Source organism: Lethenteron reissneri, chromosome 26, assembly GCF_015708825.2.
Source record: "Lethenteron reissneri isolate LAM-NWPU_2019-01 chromosome 26, ASM1570882v1, whole genome shotgun sequence".
Lineage (NCBI taxonomy): Eukaryota > Metazoa > Chordata > Hyperoartia > Petromyzontiformes > Petromyzontidae > Lethenteron > Lethenteron reissneri.
In genome coordinates, this window is record NC_083804.1 from 20,933,342 (window position 1) to 20,955,092 (window position 21,751).

General features: G+C 48.6%; 1 protein-coding gene across 1 annotated transcript in view; it reads right to left on the reverse strand.

The window, feature by feature from the left end:
* Nucleotides 1–21,751, reverse strand: part of LOC133347856 (roundabout homolog 2-like) — a 277,152-nt gene that overhangs the window by 50,244 nt on the left and 205,157 nt on the right. Inside the window, 7 exon segments of the mRNA XM_061560535.1 lie at nt 1,173–1,344; nt 1,931–2,055; nt 4,585–4,712; nt 6,498–6,636; nt 7,460–7,580; nt 11,329–11,382; nt 11,384–11,487. Coding sequence (XP_061416519.1) covers nt 1,173–1,344; nt 1,931–2,055; nt 4,585–4,712; nt 6,498–6,636; nt 7,460–7,580; nt 11,329–11,382; nt 11,384–11,487 — 843 coding nt within the window.

Sequence of the window (21,751 nt, forward strand, 5' to 3'; positions counted from 1 at the left end):
ATGTACCACTACAGGTATCATTGATGTTAAAAGCATGGGTGTGTTTTTCTATGAAATGAGCAGGAAATACACACACGAAACATTTTCTCTCTCCCTATTCTCATTACGCACGTCTAACAGTAAAAGTGCTCCAAAATGTGACCAAAGTAGCCTGCCAAAGTGCAACTGGAGTAATGTACTCACACACAAGCACTCAACATCGCTGCATGGATAGAAAGCCTGTATTTTAACGATACATGGCAGAACTACAAAGAAATATGAGCTGGGTATCAAAGACCACGAATAACAATGGTTTTGTACTTGGTCAAAAATCGCACATGAATCAACAAAACCACAAGAACCATTTTCCACTAAGTGGCAACGACATCGTCACTTGTCTCTGCGCCAGGCTAGGTGTATGTGGAGACCAACGTGGAATCGGACAGTCATAGGACAAACCCAGGTGCTGTGGGTTTACAAGACTGGTGTGAATGATGAATGGATCAATTTCATTACCCAGCACACGCAGGCAAGCATACACAAACACAAAGAATAAAGCAAAGATCCCCTGTATAGCCTGTAACAAACTTTTGGGGCAAGTGCTGTTTAGCGAGCACCTATGAAGGCCACCATAGCACTCGAGGGGGTGGGTGGTCAGCACCACGCCCGGCTGCTTTGTCTCTCCAGTGGCGATGCTTACACATCGCACCAGGTATTCATTTGAGGCTGAGTCAACCTAGGGGAGGTCCAGGACCAGCTCCGATAATCGTCACACACACTTTTACATACAGGAAGACATTAGCCGAGCAGTGTTAGGTCAAATTTCGATTCACAGCTTTCGTGACTGCAGGGATTCATCTTCTTGGTTCTTTCGGTAAAGTCACGTAGAAGGGAAGTAATAAAATAATAAAAATAAAACATAATAAAATAATTCTCACGACGTTTCGGCCACAACGCAAGCAGCCATCCTCAGGTGAAGAATGAAACACCACCAAGCTTGGAGCCATAAGCTTGGAGCCATACGCTCCAAGCTTGGTGGTGTTTCATTCTTCACCTGAGGACGGCTGCTTGCGTTGTGGCCGAATCGTCGTGAGAATTATTTTATTATGTTTTATTTTTATTATTTTATTACTTCCCTTCCACGTGACTTTACCGAAAGAACCAAGAAGAAGAAGAAGTGTGAGGTCACTCACCATCGCCGACCTCCAGCAGCGCCTTGGCCAGGATGCTGCCGGCCACGCTGAGTGCCTGGCACGTATAGTAGCCCGAGTCCGAGCGCTGTACGTCCGTGATGGTGAGGTGGCCGGTTTGGGACACCGAGAATCGGCTCGACGGCTGGGATGGCTGGTTTGGAAACAGCAGATTCTGCAGGGTGTTTGGTGGGTGGAGGCAGGAAGGGGATTGCATGAGGGTCATGTGGATGGCTGCCTTTTGTACCAAGTGAACGCTTAACTGCGGCTCGTGACGGAAGGTCACACGATTTGAAAAATGAGGCTCGTGGGTTCAGAAAAGCGTTGAGTGTGGGAATGAATACATGCTGTGAAAAGCATCGCATGGATTAAATTTCATTAATTCAAACCATTCGCATAAAAAGAAAACCTAAACAGCTTAACCATAATCCCTTCCCTCGTGTTTTTTTCCTGCAACTACCGCAAAACACATTGGGTTTCAAGATTTAATACGCTTTTGTTTTCGTACGTTCATTACTCAGGTTTTTCTCCCACCTAATTATATCACTTTCATAATTCCCCAAAACACAACACCCCAAGAGAATAAATTGGCATCGTTTTCAGAAAACGAAATCAGATTTTGGCAAACAATTACGTGAAATGTATCCCTCGAACAAAATTCGTTCAATTTCAGTCCGACGCACGTATTTTTTACGACTGGAATTATGCTCCCTGCGCCTAATTGCGGTTTCCGTATTGTAACTGCACCAGCGCCGCATTACCTGACTGCCCTCCCGTTGCCAGAACACGGCAGGGGGTGGGTTCCCCGTCGTCTCACAGAGGAAGGTGGCACTCTGACCCTGAGCCACGATCTGGTCCCTCGGACGCACCACGAACTGGGGCGGAGCTGCGCAAACACACGGGTTCAAAAGAGAAATCTAAATTAAGTGGTCAGTGGACACACACTCACACACACACGTGGGGATGGGTTAATGAAACATGCAGAACACAGACACAGAGAGACGTGCATGCGCACGCAAAACACACACTGTTTGCTTGCTGGACGCAAGGGTTCATTTGAGCACGAGGCTGAACACATTTACAAATGAACAAAAAGTAGTTATTGGGCTTCTCACTGCTTTCGTGATCGCTCGCGGTTTCTATCGCATGCAGATGAGCACGGAGTGAAGTGTGCACGACACTTGTGCAACAGCACACATTATAGGCACTCGAGCTAATTCAAAAACACTAACACACCAGCAAGAGAAACACTTACAATCAAGCCATTCGCGCAGGCCACTCCGCAGATGAATTCAAGTGCTGTTCCTCACTCAGTGGCTGATTTTAATGTTAATTGCCAGACATTAGAATTTAATTAATGAATCGTGGAAGCAGAGCAATCACATTAGCGCGAGTGCTCGATTTACACGTGTAAGGGTCCCGCCGCGTGCAGGATGAAAGGACGCGGCTCGCACACGCACACACACGGGCGCCAGTTTGTGCGCCGAAATGATAAAAGCCATTTACACGGGGAACAAAACCATCCCTGCTCTTTCCGTGTCATTAGCGCGACACAATTTACATAATACATCTGATGCTCGCCCCGGCCAGGCTTGACACATCCCCTGTCCCCCCTGGACTCCGCGGGGAGCGAGACGGAATATGGATCATGCCCGGGATAAAGGAGGCCCCGTTCTGACGGCGACCCCATGCCACCGATGCACATTAACAGCGCACTGATTAGGGGGAACATGCAGCCTTGAGTGAAGAATGCCATTACAGAGGGCATCACCATGAGCCAGTGGCCAAATACTTTGTAAAGTGAATGAGAAATGAATGAGACACAGCTGTGACGAACCTTATTTACACTGGGTATAATTATTGTGTTTATGTACGTTTAGCATAAACTGCAGTGCCGGCATGTCATATTTAATGTGTACATATCAAGTATCGTATATCACTTCCCACATGCCGCATACATTAGTTGTATATCGTACATATATATCTGACGTTCATATATCATGTTTATGTCAGTCATGTATCACATCTGCACACTACGCAATGTAGATATACTAATACAGTACCGTATATGTCTGCCCATATTTTATGATTTTTATTATTGTTTCGGTTGTATAAAACACCTAAATTATACGGTGAATTCAAAAGATTACAAAATCCCATGCCTTAAATTGACGGCCGGCAATTTGGGGCGATACCATTAATAGGAAAAGCACAAAAGAGAATGACGAATAGTCGTTGGTTTAATTCCACCTATAAATGAGCGCGCGTGCAATTGGGAAGAAAAAACAAAACAATTTTGCTGATTTACGGAGGCCGTGGGTGACAGGGAAGATGTGTGAGCCGCCGACAGGGCTTCCTGGGAGGTGCAGGCCGCAGCCTGATTTAAGGACGACGCCAAATGTTGGGTGGCCACGACCCCACTGGCTTATCTCGCTCACACACCGGACTCTCGGACGTCGCTCCTCGTGGACAATGAAATGGAAATGGTCACTTACCATACGGACGGACTGGGTGGACGAAGGAGGGGGGAGGGGGAAAGGGAAACAAAACACAGAGAGAGAGAGAGGGGGAGGAAAGGAAAACAACAAAAACAAAAAAAGGAAGATATGATTACAATGGGTAATGGATAATGTCGATGTCTGCGTCAAAAAGTTGATGGCGAGGTTGGTGACAAGTAAACGGCGCGCGTGCCGAACACAGATAGGTCCTCTGTAATGGTCAGCTGTTGTTATGATCACTCTCAAAACTCTGGCGCTCGCGTAACGCAAATGGCTCGATGACAGCGCATGGAATTTGTAAGAAATGCCAATGTATTTATTTATTTATCTACCGTGTAGGCAATGTACTTGTCCGCAGTGTGAAGTCTTTTGATTTTTCGTGCACAGTGTTTACCAATAGGTGACAATTTCTCTAACGCTATCGATGGTGCAATGGTGCATGCTACGCGCTATGAACCTGGTGACCCCGAGTTAAATTCCTGGCCATGGCTAACACCAGAGGCGATTGTGATCTAGATCTTTCCTGGGCATCACCTTTACCAACCCACTGACCAGCGTGGTGAAAAACGGTCAAACCCCATCTCACATGATAAAGCACGGCACGGGGAGGCCTTCATCCAGAAATAGATTGCCAAAAGCACCGTAAATTTAAATGATGGCACAAAATGTTAAGTCCAATAACCCACATGATATGCGGAGTGTGGTTGTGTCGGCACGGAGATGTTGTGACTTGGTAGTGTGGATGCGCGAGCTTGCGTTTGAGTGATCGCCGCTTTTGCTGAGCGGTGCACTCATGTGCCGCACTGGTGAGATGTACCCACCAGGGCGGCGTGTGGATGTGGTTGAACGTGTGCTTAGAGTTGGGGGGGGGGGAGTTGGAGGGGAGGGCTGGGGCGATGGCGGGGGATCAGCTGTACCGTGCACCACGAGCGATGCCGATGCCTCAGCTTTGCCCACGCGGTTCTCGCCAACGCACGTGTACGTGCCCTCGTCCGTGCCACCCACACGCTCCACACGTAGCGTGTAGTCGTCCTGGATCTCAAACCTGCCACGCCATGCCATGGCACATCATGTCACACCGTGACACACCGCACCGTGGTGTAGCATGCCACCAACACGCGACGCCACACCATGCCATGGAGAATCTACGCCACATACTATGCTACAACTCACCATGTCACACCACGATACACAAAGGTACCCAAGGCAAGGCCATATCATTACACGCCATGCCACACCACGGCGGAATACCACGTCACACCGGTGATGTGGCCTCGACTTAGCAGCGGATGTTAAAGATCTCACGATTTCATTCGTAAGAGTAGGGCATTGTGTGCCAGTGTTATGGTCCACATTTGAAGAAATTATTACCACCTAAATTACTCATTTGGGATTAAACATAGCAATCATTGCCCCAACCGTAAAAAAAAAAAACTTAGCAGGGTCCTCGTGAATACATTTCCAATATTCGGTAAGGCTTTTATGGCTAAACAGGCATAAAAAAATATACAAAACACGATGGTATTCTGTTCCATGCCATATTCAGACTCAACTCATCCGTTCCATCTCATCTCAAACAATGAGCTTTCATGACTTTAAACATGGGCTTTGTTGTTGCGTTTGAAAGGATTTTCATTGAATCCATTTATTTTTTATTATTATATGGTCAAAACGTAGATAAATTAAAATTATGGTAATGATGTGAAGGCCCGCCAAATGAAAAGCTCAAAGAAAGTAAAATATCCTACAGTGTTAATTGTTCTAATTTTATTTTTTAACAGTATCCTTATTCTCTTTTGACCAAGATTTTAAAAATACCTTTTTAAAACGTCTTGTAAAATATCACGAAAATACACACAGAATGTTTTAACCATGAACCACTGATTTCATAGTTCATTACATAAGCCAATTAAATGTTCAGTTTACACACAAAGCCACTCATGCACATATCCGCTTCACTTTCATGGGCTGCCAATGCTGCGCGAGTTTGGCAAAAATAGGTTGCAGCTATGTCCGCTCTGTCGGTGAGAGATACATTCGCGGCCAGGTTTAATTTTGCACCATCAATTCCCCGTCGTTGCCCATCCGCACGGCTAAGCGAGAGACGGTACCTCTGCAATGCCGTGGGAGCACTTTCATCTCTTCCGCGAGGAGTGATTTCAATGCATATGCTCCGAGGAGAGCCCTCGTCCTTAAAGCTGTAAGCCAGAGTGGCCACCAATAAGATTCCTAACCTAACCTTTTCAATCGCCCCCGGGCAGCACTTTAATAAGAGCAGGTGCTTTAAGTTGTTCCCCCATTCCTGTCCCTTCGCGCCAATGACAAGGGAAACCCGACAATAAGATTTTTTGCACCTCGCCCTCTTCTCATACCGCCCCGCACGGGTCAGCGGTTTTCGATTGGCTCAAAACATCACAAGAATATTATATTTTCCCCCGACCCGCCTCCATCCTCCTCCTCCTCCTTCTCCCACAACTATCGCCTCGCCGTCCTTGGGACAAGACCTGAATGTGCATTTGGAGAAAGTGGACTCGTCAACAAAAAGGCTGCCAATCTCTTTGGCTGGGAGGCGTAGGAGAAAAGGAGCAAGGACATGAGGAAGCAGAGCGATGTAATTAAGAAGAGAAAAGAAAAAGCTGCAACATTGACCGCATGAAAGCATAGTTTTTTTTTTAGTTGACAACCGCAATAAGTGACTGCTCTACAGCCGAGCGACATTTTACGCAAAGTGAATATTCTATGCTCCGTGCGGCCGCTCGGGGTTGACAGAGGAGGGGAGAGTGAGAGAGTTGCGATGGAAATTCCCGGATCCTCCGGTGCCTCATCTTACCTGCCCTTGGGGAGGTCTCCATCCTCCTTCCTCCACCGAACTGTCGGCGGGGGGTCGCCGTGGACCTCGCAGCGGAACTCCGCGTCCGAGTCGGCAAGCATCACAAGGTTCATCGGCTTTCGCGCGAACGTAGGCCGCTCTGGGGACGCGTCCGGGTGGGTGAGACGCAGGGATGGGACGAACATCAGTGAACGGATGAGCAACTCAGGTCATTAAAGGTCAGGGTTAAATATTCATGAAAATCTGGTTCTGAAGAAGTGGAGGCATTTTGAAGGATTCTAAATTCCAATTACATATTCTGGGAGGTGATAGATACATGGGCAATTCATTTGTACCATGCAAGAAATGGTAGGTACAATGCAAATGATGTTTGATGTTGGTGGGAACCAGCCTCAGTGGCTGGATTGTCAGCCAAGACCTGATGCAAGGATGGAAATTAGGGCCCCATGTCTGCAGTCATCCCTGACTGCAGACATGGGGCCTGGCCACTGTGTCCCACGGGCCCCGGGGCGGTTGCACCGCCTGCTCACTCGATATCTACGCCACTGTATGTATGTATGTTGAACTTCTTTTGCACCCTACGTAACCAACCATGCTGTGCGAGGGAAGGATAACAAACTAAACACAAAAGGAAGTTCGAAATAAATTAGTTTTCAATGGAGATGATTTAAAAGTGCATAGCTCCAGTGTTTCTCCGAATATCAGAAGGAAGAGCATTCCAGACGGTCGCAGAAGCACATGTGAAAGTGCGTGACACAGTGACCATCCTTGTTCGATAGCTAGTTAGCCCAAAAGCCGCTGCTGCTGCCATGATGACCGGAGTTCACGCGATGATGGTTTATGTTCCTTGACGAGATGAGCGAGGTATTGTGATTTATTTGCGGTAAGCACATGTGTTCTGGACCCCAGCAGTTCGCTGCAGAGTGAAGAAGTGTTTGGCCGGAGGGGTTGGTGGCACGTACCGAACACAGCGAGCTCCGCCGGTTCGCTGTCTCTCTCTCCGACCATGTTGGTTCCGACGCACACGTACATCCCCGCATCTGCCTTTTGCGTGTTCGAGATCATCAGTTTGCCTCCGCGGATCTGCGAGGAAGTAATCCACAAAACAAGATCACAGGGTGGACTGCAGGAGTGGGGACAAATGAATCATCCCAAAAAAGGCACATGCATGCTGCAAAAGGTGGTAACAAGCTGCCTGGAGTGGAACCTGGAGTTTGCTTTGGAAATGAAACTCTGGCCCAAGAGAGCCCTGGAGTATCTGGGGTTGATTGATGTGAGAAGTTTCGTGAATGTTTTGAAGATTGCAAGGTGCAGCTTATAACTTCTAAAAAAAACAACCCTGTGTTCTGTAGGTCTGCCAACAAGGGAATCAATAAAAACGGGTCAATGGAGCCATTCCTCTCAAACAAGCTTCTAACGCCAGGTCTGTCAGGCCTGTCTGGGTCAATATAAAGCATCTTCTGTTTGTTTCACTGAGAATTAATCGTCAGAGTGGGGAAAGAAAATTAACTCTGATATTTTATTGGATATTTTACCCCAGGGGATCAAAGTTTTGGTGGTATAAAAAAATGAGCCAAGATTTTGTTTCAATATATTTATAGTTTTTTTTTTTTAAACCATAAAACAGCATTCCCTGCATCAATATTTAGCAATGGCACGGGTAAAGTGCAATTTTGGAAAGGCATGATACTGGACAATCTGCATGGATAATGCATTAGGCCGGTATGCTTTCAGCTGGCAATGATATGCCTATAATAACAATACACTTGGAGGTAAGGCTTACTTTGACTGTAAAGGAATATAGTGGAGCTATGACGCTGGGTTCCCATGAGCACCTAACAGCCAAATTGCCAAGTTCATAATCCAGGCAAATGGGCTATTAGAGCTTAGGTTCTCACGGCAGTGATCTGCGAGCCCTGCCAGGCCATGTAGCCTACTTATGTAGCTCCTTCAGCAGCGGTGAACTAATTACTTGGTGACACTGCGGTGGTGCACTAGCACAAATAATAATAATGAAAAAAAAATGTCAACACATTCAGCTAACTCACCGCCACAACTTGCTTCTATTGTATACATGAAACGACTGCAGATGGTATGTAAATATATATTTCATTGCTCAGAATATTCTAAGTCGATGTTGAGGATTAATGCGATGACACTTTGAGTGGCGCTTCCGTGCCAGAAAGGTGCCATGTATGTAAACAAAAATAAATTTGTCTTGACATGTCTTGACATTCGTCAATAACACTGCACCGACCCCGTTGAACCCATGTTGGAATAAGGCCTGAGCTGTACCGAGTGGTTCTAGGAACGTTCCGTCAACGGCCCAGAACAGCTCAGACACACACCCCCCGTGGAACCTCCCGCTGCGGTTCCACCGGTGTTCAACAACAACAACAACAACAGCAGCCGCCATTTGCCATTAAGTGAACTGGTGATGTCACCACGGCGCCTGTGCCAGGCCAGGGCGTTCAGCCCATGTCTCACAAGCTCTCGCTGTCAGATGTATCTCCTTGCATGCGTGGCTTTCCTTCGGCTATTGTGATTCACTCGCACGTGCACAAATGCTCGCGGTAAAGGGATTGGGTAAGTGTCACAAAAGTTTTGAGATGATTAGTGGTTGGGAATTCTCGGGGTCCTCTCACCGCTATGTTGGTCTCTATGCGACCAACTATTTATTGCTCTGCAATATTTGCATGTTGCCCGTGGAAAATAAATGTGACATCTGTTACGGTAGCATGTCGAGCGTTTGCACCACGAACCAAATGGTCAGACCTTGAAAATTGGCAGCAAAATGTAATTATGAAATAAATCTTCCTTAACTGCCACGAATGCACATCGCATGACTAATATGGCACGTTGTATGGCCTCTATGCAGCAGAAATAAGCTTGAAATTTAATTCGTAAAGTGCATTCTTAACGGCCACATTAAAACGTTACTTTCTTCGCTAACAAGGTAAGCAAATTGGAATATTAAACAGACAATGCACACCTCTGCCTATTAAGAGGTCATGTCGCTGCTCTTATCAGGTGGTCCGGAAAAAAAGAATCCCTCAATGGTTTCATAGCAGAAGAAAGGTGTAATCCACTCCTGCCTAACAATAGACCAATTCTCACTGGCGTCCACTGTCCTCACAATTAAATAAAATATTCATATCTAAGAGCGCTATGAATGCGCAAAGGCGATGCATGCTTGGAATTACACCGAGAGACAGACAGAAGAACACGTGGATCAATGAACATGCCCAAGTTAGAGGCTTCATATTGACCGTTTATAAATATAAGTGAGTCATGCCGAGACGGGATGATAGCCAGTGGTTGAGACTAACCGTGGAGTGGCAGCCAATGGAGGGAGCAGGCCTAGGAGCGTGTCCACCCGTGGGGATATAGCGATGAGATTGGCCCTCGTGTAGCAGGCTTGGTGGAGTGCAACATCGTCAAACTGTGAGGGACGTCGATGGCTTGAGAAGGCATTCATCCAGTAGTGGATAGATAATGGCTGCCGATGATGGTAATTTAATAGCAAGCAAAGAGTGCCGACGTTGAAGGTACGTGAAATCGACGATCGTGACAGATGCATCCGCTTGCCCGGATGCAATCCTCGCGTTGTTACAGTCTGGGTTGAGAGAGCATATCCTTACCCATATCCTGCGTTTGACCAGAGCCACGATGACAGATATGGCACTTTCGTTTCAGTGCCGTCCCCCGGTGTAATGTAAATTTACCTCTCTGTGTTTTCACTTCAATAAACGTGCGAGTTTAATTAGGCTCCACTTCCTGGTTCAGGTGGCTGCTTTGTCGGCCGGCTGGCATGCGACGAGGATGTAACGTTGACGTCTGTCAGTGGCCCCGCACATCCCCGAGCCTAAAGCTCCAGGGAGCTGGGATCCGAGTCTCGGGGGCTACGAATGAAAAATGAATCTTGTCTCCACAGTCTGGGAATGTTTTAAAGGCGCCGGCGAGGTTCACGGTTTCAACACGCTCACCGGTGAACTCATTAAAGGGAGGTGAAAAAGAAAAATGGTCGCAAAAATAGCGCTTGCTTTGTTGGAATCATTTTTCCAAGGTGTGCGATTAGCGAGAGTATGTAGCTGGCAATTACTGTGTTACGTGCTACTTTTATTCTGGAACAAAGTGTTTCATGAATTCAGAAGCCAAAACGTGTTTTGTATGGTGAATTAGAGAACCCAATCTGCAGTCAAAGCTCTTCTGGGTTTAGGAGTTGAGAAAGATTGAGCCTCAGTAATGCAACGAGAGTTCTACGACATCATTAATGGTAAGACAAAGTGAAAAAAATCAATGTCGAAATGGATTATAGCCCTGCTGTGGTTTCTCTGCCCACAAATGCGGTTGCTTTATTGTCACGATTAGTAGCAGATGGGTGTCAGCGGAAACGCACAACCCTGAAAACAGCTCCATTCAGAGCGTCAATTTCTATCTTTCCTCGAGGGCCATATTCCTGGGACACACGGCAATCTCTGGGACATGTACGCACACGAAGGCAACTGTGTGCATCGACACGTATACATGCCTGATGGTGATTAACCAGCCCCGGTCACCTGGTGCTCTTGCAGTTATTTACAAGTTGTGTTCCTCGTCGTTATTTACTGGCTTCATTAGCTGTTACTCGGGCCAATCTGTCCGCACTTCTCGCTCTCGATACGACGCCGTGGGAATTCCGGTCGAGTGAGGTGCACATTGATTCCTTATGATTTCTGCGCTGGCGCTTGCTGACTATTCCCGACTCTGCGTCGATAAGCGCATTAATGCCGCGAGTGTGTGCCGCCCCCATCCCCCCTTCTCTACCCCCACGGGGCCGCTGTGCCCATACCGTCACACGCTCGTCCTTATCCGTGAGCGCCACTCCGTTGCGTTTCCAAGACACAGGTGGGCTCGGGGTGTCCGCGCGGCGGCAGGCACTCCATTACGGCCGGCTCCCGGGCTGCCACCACCACGTCCGATGGGTTTTGCCGGAATTCGTCTCGCAGAACTACGATGATGAAGAAAGAGAAGAAACAGAGAGATGCGTTTAGAAAACGTGACCTTTGCTCTCATCATCGGGGGGTGGGGGTGAGGGGGGTGCGGGGTCAGATGGCGGAGAGAAAAGTGTGACTTGACCGTCGCTACAAAGTGGTCACATTGCCCGTGTGCGTCCATTATAAATGATACATCCTAATGCACGCATGTGATAGGAAGGCAAAGGTCATGGACGTAGTTACATTGAATCCCATGGAGCATGAGCGCAGCCCATGAAAGCAGCCGCGATGTTATGATCACAATCGACTCATCAAGGTCAAGAGCACTTCCGAGGGCATTTAAACTCCGACACAGATAGAAGGGGAGGGGGGGGGGCATTACTCCACCATAAAAAAACACCACTGTAATAACGACGAGGACAACAACAGCAATAATACATGTGCAATAACGGAGCCGCATCCTGGGTGACTTGCCCCGAGCCATTTGACAGACAGCCTCTCGAAAAACAACAATAAAGGAGGCTCGTGTAGCGCGCGAGTGACAGGCTCATCCTCTGATTAGGGCCTCTAATAACAGGGATTCACCCCGGCGGCACTGAGCGGCACGAGTCATTGATTAAAGATTCCGAGCATCTGTTGGCTGCGCTTGCAGGCCGGATGCGGGCCGGTGGATGAGCGCGAGGCTGAACGTTTCGCGGGGCGGTTTATTGGAGCCCATCTGTTGTTGGTTTTGCGGTGGTGGTGGGGGGGAGTTGCAGCCCTGAGGGCCGGGAAGCGCCCGCCCGTCTCTAGCGCAGCGATAAACCGGGCCCGAGACCACGCGGCCGGAACGGGGGTCCGGAGCCCACCCGGCACGGCACCAGAGCCCGAGGAGTTCGCGGTATCGACGGAGCTCACGAACGGAACGCGCGCGCCGAGGTGCGGGGGGGGGGCTGGCTGGCGGCGCCGCGTTTGTGTGGCCACGCTGGACACGATCCGAGGGTCACGGCGCATCTCACGGTGGTCTCCAATGCCGAGACCCCCCACCGACCAAGAGGTTTCAAGGGAATGCGTGAAAATCAGCTCGCGGTAGCACCGTAAGAGCAATGCACTCTAATTTTTCACGTCGCATTCCATAAAAACAAAAACTTTTATGAAATCATGTTTTGGATTTCCTCTTCTTCTTCTTCTCAAAACGGCCCATTTGGAACGCTGAACGGCCCCTTTAAACGATGTTGAATGTGAGAGGCCCGCTTTCCATTTCTCATTACTCGCTCTTTATGAGAAGTGCAGTCTCCAAGGGCCCTCGGGCTTTGCGTGTATTAGCAACTCTAATATATACAGTGCATTTCCAATGCAGGGTGCTGACACCACGCTCCCTGTTCTCTCCCGGGCAGCAGAAGCGTGCACGCGCAAGTCAGCGGCCGGCACCCAGAGTTGTGCGCACAATTAAACGTGGCCCGTGTTACCTTATAACCTCGAAAGGTACGCGCTTGATTTAAAAATTATGCACGGCGGGAGGAAAAATATTGGAAGTGCACGCCGAGTCTGGTGACGCGGCCAAGTTTCTATCGCCTTCAAAGGCACGCATAGGAAGCCTGTGCAATAATAATAATGATGCCGTGATGTCATTTGGAGATAGTGGAACAACCGCTGTTGTGGGCGGTCGGGTCTCGGAGCTAGGAATGCCGCATGCACGCACGCACTCACACGCGCGCGCACGGCCACATCATGTGTGTGTGTGCGACCCGATTTCAATGCAGTTCATTACAATTTTCACATTCATCCCGTCGACCCCCGATCCCCCGCTACAACACACCACCCAACCGCCGCAGACAAGAGCGGCGGGCTGCATCTTTTTAATGGCGAGGATAATCCAAATGAGATTAGTTCAAAATGTGGGCTGTACACGCGGCCTTCACCGCAAAAATAAGAAATGACGGGGGGGGGGGGGGGGTCACAGATGGACCTCTTCACCACCGGCCAATGGTGCCACCAGGCAGAGATTATTTATTTATAGCTAATTAATTATACCACGAGGCTCCGCAAGAAGGCGTGCGGGATTAGGCAGGTGCTGGGTGGGATTATCCGAGTCGCAGCCCCGCTCACACCCTCTATGCTAATTACCGCCACACATACGCCTAATGTCATGTACTAAAGGCAATATTAGGGGAGATACGATCAGCAATGATGCGCTATTATAGGTTGTAAATCCCACCCACCGTCATATCTCCGCCCGAACCTGAATTTAAACCGAGGGGCAAGCTGGTCCGAGGGAGGCTGCGATAGTCGGCTTATCGCCAGAGGCCAGCAGAGTGAGGGCCTAGAAACTCGCCAAGCCCACTGACCCAACTCACTCCACCTCTGATGGACAGTTACATGGACACTTTCACTGGACTAAAAACACCCCACATTTTTAAAATATATATATTAAATGTAGTTTTCAAAGTGAAAATGCCATTGGAACGTCAAACTGTTTGGTGCGCTTCAGAATATTAGTCTTCATTAAAAAAATATATACTTTTGTAGAATAAAAACTGAAACTCCCCAAAAAAATACGTTGCCAACTTTAGGCCCTTGGAGTCGGAGGAGACACATTTGTCACATTGGCCGAGTTTTAAAATTGCACAAGGTGCTTGAGCACTTCCCTGCAAAGTCGAGTAATGCTCACAACTGTGTTGGTTACTTCACGTTCTCTAAAAAGACAGCTCCTTGACTCGCTAAGTGCACTTGGCTCACGGTCGATGGCGATAGGCAGCGGGCACCACGGTGGGTCAGAAAAGAACATGGCATTGCACTCACTACCCACGGCTTGCGGGGGGGGGGGGGAGGCCTGCCAGCACCAGCGCTGCCCAACCCAAACCCACTCACCTCCCCACCATCTCAGGAGGGGGGGTCTCACCACAACAACTCACTCCCTTCCCCTGGCTGACTCGTCCACCCTTTACTCCCCTCACCTTGTCATTTCACTCAGCTCCACCACTCTGATGCTCGCCGATGCCCTCCCCTCCTCCAATCGCCTCCCTCCCCCCCACCCTTCAATTCGTGTTCGCATTACATGATGTTGCTCATACAGTCTTCCTCTCTACTCAACAAAATGCATTTCTTGTAAATCCCAAGCTTGCATTCAATTCTAAATCCCAAGCTTGCATTCAAAGTTAAATTGCACAATTTAGACAATTCTGGGAAGCTGCCGGTGTCATCTTTAATAAAACAACAGATGAACATGAAAATAGATTTTTTTTTTTTTAAAGTGATCTTTCACCCAAGCAATTTTGACTCATCCACCGCTGTACACAAACCCATGTAATGCGCCTTTAAAAAAGTGACCGGGTACAGACGTCACCACGAGCAGCCTTGCAGGAATGCATAATACCATAACCACAAGTGGCTGACACATTAATGTACTCGACTCAACGGGGCTAATGAATAAGTAATTACGTGTATCTGGAGCAGCGGGGCTGCAGTGCAAAAGCTTCTGCCTGGCATTGCTACGAGTGCAGGTTGTGTGAACATTGCCACATGCTCCAGCCTAGAATTAATGCAATGCTTTAAATGTAAGCCTACGTAAGCTAGTGATGATGGTGGCATGTGGATTAAAAAAAAAATATCCGTTTTCCTTTTGATCACTGCCCAGCCGTGATGTAGGGAAGTAGCATAAGGCGAGGGGAAGGTTACTTTACGTACAGTGTTTGTGAACAGGTTTCATAAAAATAACAGCCACTATTATGATAATGAACTAAGAATGTTAGTTGACTGACCTTCGAAATCTCATATCAATATCCATTTATACAACGGAAAACGAACCATGTGGTATTAAAATGTGATTTACAGCCCCTTGCTTAAAACAAAGACAAACATCTCCCATATAGCCTGAACAGACTGTTGGGGCAAGTGCTGTTAGCGAGCACCTATGAAGGCCGGCGCAGCACACGAGGGGGTGGGTGGCAAACACCTTTGAATCCCGAGTGAACGATGTTAACACACCACACCAGGCACTCATTTGAGGCTGAGCCGATCTAAGGGAGGCCCAGGACCGGTTAAAATAATCGTCACTGGTGTTGGCCGTGAGCAGTAATTGAACTCGGTTTGCCGGGTTTGTAGCGCAACGCGCTAACCGTTACGCCACCGCTCCCTCACACACACAAACATTCATAGAATGGATCCACAGCTATATGGTTGAATGCCATCCCACTTGTTTAGACATATTAAAGCGATCAAAAAATATCGTAAGCAGGGGTGCCAGGGTCTCACATTGCAACAGTAACGTTGGGGCGCATGCGTTGGGGTTCATCCCCTTAGTTATGACCCCACCGGTGTCTTTTTTGGGGCCAGTGCTGGCCAGACTGTTGCCACGTTTGCACGGCCACTTTGAAGCGAGCCAGCCCCAGTTTTGGAACTGAGCCACTGAGTTCCCACGGCAGCCTGCCTGGGCTGACTCGACTCAGGTTCACAGCGGCACTTCCTCGCTTCCAGAAGCATGCAATCGGGCCCAGTACCTGAGCCACGGACGTCATGGGGTCAGCGCTAACGTGACGATAGCTCAGTCGATTCTTGCTTGGGCTACGGTTGCCTCATCCAAATGTTAGGGAAAGGAAGGGGGGGGGGGGGTGAGAGCTTCGGTTGGGGGAGGGATTCGAGTCTTCTTCTTCTTTCCTATGGCTGATGTAGATGCAGGGCGACAACTACAATTTCACATTCAGGTGGTCAGGTGGTCAAGTTAGACAACCGCATCAGGTGTAGCGGAGTGTATCACTGTGATGTCTCCTTCATATTGTGGATCAGGGCATTGCGTCGTTATAAGCTGTACGGTCTGTTCTGGATGAACACAGTCGAACACTGCACAGTTTTACATTTTACATTTGTGCATCAGGTATCCGCATCTGCTGCCACGGTTTGTGCAGTGCTTGATGTGGTTTAGGGTGGACCGTGAGCGTCGTGGACAGATCATAGATTGGAGTGGGAGGGAGCCGAGTCTGTGGCGCTATATGGTCATGAAGCGTCGGGACAAGAAATGAGTCCATGTCAGGGGCAGTCGCAAGAACAGTTTGGCACGGCTCCAGCCATGGATATTTAACTTTCGTGGAAATGCAGAATGTTCTACTGGGGCGAAAGAGAACAATTGGGCCACCAGGTCACTCCTGCCATGCCAGGAGAAGAGAGTGAAAACCTCAAACAGATGTATGAGAATGGGTTAACACGTTGTACAATAGTGTGCATGAGAGGGCTGCCTCCCTGCGCCCTGAATTTGTGACACCGAGTCATGGTTGTGGAAGGAGTGCGACAATTTGAATGTGAACCCCCCCCTCCCCCATATTATGCACGTTTAGTGTGTGACAGAATAATTATAGTGATGACAATTTCTTTCTTCCTTCTTTTTAAACCCCCTGGAAAATTATTTTTTTAGGTGTTTTGACATTCGGGGCACCTTGTTGTACAAAGCTGTTGAGTGGAATCCTGGTCTGATGCCAGGGTGTTCAGCACATGCGCTCGTTTATTTCGGGCATGTGGTGCAATGAGGAGGGGGGGGGGGCATAAAAACCAGTAGCGTGTCTTAGCGCAGTTCAATAAGTGGGATGATATACAAATGGTGTGTACGATAAAAAGACATTTTTACCAATTTTTTTTCTTTCAGATTTTGTGAAAGCTTAACCACATCAAGTGCCATCCCCCCTTGTGGCAAACCTCCTGTGGGAGGGAAACAAGGTGACAGTGTCCGAAAAGTTGTGTTTGTGATGGGAGAAGGGGGCAGGGAGGGAGGAGGTCGGGGTTCGGAGCGTCCGTGCAAAAAAAGCTTCACCACAATGGTTATTGATCCTTCCTCTCTGACCACAGCTCGCACCTGTGCCTGCCACATTACTGCGGCCACCAGAGCGTGCATAACGCCTCGGTGTTAATTGTGGAAGGGAGCATTTATCCTGGAGGCATTTTGTTGGAGTGCTCTTCCCCGTAGTTGTGCTAACATGCCTTTAACGTTGCGACAATCGCTGATGGTCGCTTCCCGGGACCCACATTCTGCACCACCCCCATCGCCTTTAATCAATTCTTGCAATCAACTTCTCGTAAGAAACACTGAAAAGAATAGAAAACAATCCACACAACCCAAAACTGGTTTTACAATCACGAACCTCACCGTGGGCCTAGTTCATACGGCTGTAGTTTATACGGAATCTGGAGATTAGCTTTGAAGTAGTGGCCTGATAACCCAGGTCAATTCATCTCCAGTTTGGGCCCCAAGTGTAGCTGCCACCATACCGATAATCATCACCAAACCATGTCCGACCGCACTGCCGCCCCAGACTGTCTGAGCAGCTGTTGGGAGCAGAAAAGCATACTGGGTAGCACTGTTGCGATGGTGACAGGAGAAAAACACGCTTCAATCGGATGGGCGTTGGTTTTGGTCGAGAATTTCTCCCATCGGCTGTGGAGAATGATCCAGAGTGAGTGCGGATACCGGCACGCCTGATGCGCACACGAACAAAAAATTGAGAATTTTTGGCCCGCATGACTCGCCGCCCGACACAAGACATCCAGTTACGTGCTTGATACTCTTGCAATCGGCCAGATTTGGAAGTTTGAAATGAAATGTAATCAACACCTTTATCAAATGGATTACAATGTGTAAGCGGTATGTGTTAAGCTCATTTGGAAGCCAGCAGTAAGTGACATTAAAATTCTTATCCGGGGCCAAGTATTGAATTTGGGTTTTTTTTTCCCCAAAGACGTCTGGTTAATGTGGGAGGGAATTAGGTTACAGTGTTATTGAACATTTAAATACCAGCGGCCATGCACTGAAGCAGCTCGTTCACAATGCTGAGGCCTCAAATCCTCGTGCCTTTGGGTGCATTACTCCAGCTGGTAATTGGCTCAGACTTATTTATCCGAGGACAGGTCGCATTGTCTGCCGAGATGACCATCTGGCACGTGAAGTGCGTGCCTCTAATATGGGGCCAGAAAGTGGGGCTTGCCAAACATGCGCTACATCTCTGGCCTCAACCAGACTCTCGCGACGAGCAGCGCCTTGACAGCGCTCATCCATCAGCGGAGTTTAATCTGTTCTTCTGCCATTGTGCCATTGTATAATCAACTTACCTAAAATGGCAGATGAGGAGTTTTAATTATGTGTCCATGTTGACAAATAGGATGGTGGCAGATACACGGTGTGCGCGGTGATCGGGGGGACATTTTTTATTGCGTGCAAATGTGGCGGCGTCGGCGTACACCGCTCGTTCAAACGCGTGCAGGGCACGGCGGCCACCAAGGGACGGGGCGGGAAGATAGGGTTGCTGGATCGAAGCAATGACGTTTCTGTGATACGATTCGCGAGACGGCGGCTGGAGGGGTTGACAGCACGCTGCCTGCAGGAGGCAGCACAATAAGGGATTTTCCACGGCTTCACGTTCGTTCTCCCCTGACATGCGCCAGCGATCTCCTGGTACTCCGGATCCACTCACACGCAAAACTGGACCCTCCTGAAAATTACCTTTTGACTTTGTGTAGGATTTTCTTGGCGAATTAACGCGTTGTTTTTATTATTATTGAAATAATCTATCACGAGATTAATGGCTTATTGTGAGAGGCCATTTATAAAAGAAATAAAAAAAACACGCTCAAAATCCCCATCACCCACCCCCAACTAAAAGCACAGGCTGCGCTTTAAAAAGTCTGACCGAAACGAAAGAGTGTACGTGACAAGAGCAGCTGATGTGACCGTTTTTTTCCGGAAGAAAAGCGTGCATCGGCGCTCCATGCCGTGTCGCCACTCAACCTTATGTGACACGTCAGCTCTCTTTGTACAAAATAATAATAATAAAAAAGGCATTGCAAAGAGCTATCGCAAAAATCTGTGCGCAACCTCTGGAAAGCACCACATGGCCAGAGATAGCTGGCGGTCTGGCGTGAGGACAGGAGTTGAGCCCATTTATGGCTGTCTCTTTCAGCTATGTTTTGTGGAAATATAATCAATAAGCTTGTCGTCCTCGGGTACACAATCGCTAAGTCCAACGGTCCCCATTTGCTTGCTTGTGGACACCGAAAACATTGTGATACACTGCACAACAGAAGACCACGAGAATGTGTCCGCACTCTGCAGCGATACATATCGCTGGATAAGCGGCGTGGATACAAACGGAGCCATCTGAATAAACTCACATTCAGAACGGTAATAAACATCCTTACAAATGAAGTGTCTGCGAAGAACGGGCCGCGAATGAACCAGATGCTGCTGCTCAAAATTAGATCACAAACTGTCTCTAGTGAACAGCAGAAAAATCTTTGTGCATAAATGAATGTCATTGCCTCCCGATCGACCTAGCCATGGCCCACGGCTTCCACTGCCGTGCAACCGCTTAAACAGACAACGCCCGCGAACAGCGCGAGGTGTTGTGACATTACCGGTGCGGATCACTTTGCGTAATTGACGTGGCCTTCCCCCTGCTCGTTTGTGGCACAACGCTGCTCAAATTGCCCCCCGGATGGCCTGCGCACTTGCGAGCGCGCGCGTGCGTGCGCGGGTGTGTGTGCAGGCACCGGACGCGCACACGCTCGGGCGCGCACATGCACGGGCCCGGGCGCGCAGCGCACTCGTGCGCACGGCCGCCTCCCACCAGGTATCAGCCCGCTCACCGTAATTGGCTCTGTCATGGCTTGTTCGAACAAACAGGGTCAAGTTCGCAAAGGCAATATGTTTGCATTAGAGGGCGATTCATGGGAGAATTTGGAATAATGATCGCACAATCAGCGCGGTCGGTTTCGCGGAAAAACCGCTCCACTCGCCGTAAAATTGCGAAAACACAATTATCGGTGCAGGCTTAGACACGAGCCCTCGGCTGGCTCACACATTTTAATATAGGCATCAATGGAGGATATAACGCATCTTTAATGGTTTAATTTTGGATTTTGCCACTGCCAATAAAAGTGCCGTCACCACCGAGGCAAAGCGAGCTTGACAGTGATAAATGCTGATGTGTGCGTCACGCGCGCGGCTGGGAGAAGTGAGCTCCGTCGGGGTCCGGGGGACATGCGCTGTGCACCCCCCCCCCCACTCCCATCCCAAAATCGCAGCACCCCTCCAACTCTCGCTCGCACCGCCCCCTCCCTGCTGAAAGCGCAGCCATCGTCGCCATCATGCCCACAAACAAACCTCGCCATCAAGGGACGTGAACACATCGCCTATTACGGTGGAGAGAGAGAGAAAAACAAACCAACATGATTTCTTTTCGGCGCGCATTTGAAGTGACGTTAACGATGCTGCGTCGGAAACTCCAAGAAGCTCCGAGCACGTGGAGCAAATATCGTGCAGAGCGATACGCGGCTCAACCAGGAAACACATCGGAGAGGAACATTGACGATGGGCCGCTCTCATGGATGTCAAAAATTTAGCACCTACCCCATAGCGAGATGCACTGAGGCCACATTTCGTCAGTTGCAGCCAAAGCGGCGGTTCCTTTTGACGGTGCATTTTGAGATGCCGTCGTTTTTTTTGTTGTTGTTCTGCAATCATGTTATTTCTTTTTTCTCTCTCTCTCCCCCTTTTGTGGTGCGCCCGGTCGCCCTTTTGTTAAGGCAGCTGCAGCCGCTGCGGGCGTCAAATCAAGTGACAATGGTGACTCCTTTCACACCCATGCGGGGGGGGGAGGGGGGGGGCACGTGCGAGTGGCCCTATCTCCACTCTCAGGGGCAGCCTGGCGCACGCCACTAGCAATTAGCAGCCTCAGCGGGTCAAGGGTCACCTCGACCAAAGAAAGAAAGTCCACAAATCCACTTTCTGCTCTCCACTCGCCGAAGACAAAGCGAGAGAAAACTAAGGCGTTCGTTTTACGACCGTGTAGGTTTTTGTCATGCTCGCGCCGTACCGCTCTCGCGATTGGGGCGATGTCCGACGTTTTTCTCCGCTCGCTGGAAGCCTCTTCAGAAATTGAATTGAGAAGCTCAGGTTTTTTTCAGTCAATTGCGCCAGCCGACAATGCTATACAATATAGTGAATATATATATGTGTGGTTGTGTATATAATAGGCTACGTTTTGGGCTATGGCAGCTATTTCCTAAAATGTCACCTATTATCATTTTTTTTACAGGCGATGGCTGTTCTTCAAAGCACATAGCTATGATGGCTACCAAATATATAATTTTTAAATAGGGCAGTGTTATTGTCAAATGTGTATTGTAATTTTTGCTTGTGCACCACTGCCAACACAGTATCAACATTTAATTTTATTTGAGATGCAGTGGCAGCTGCTTCAACTCAGTTCAGAGAGAGAGAATATAATTTAAACAAGACTTTTTTCTCCTTAGCTTAAC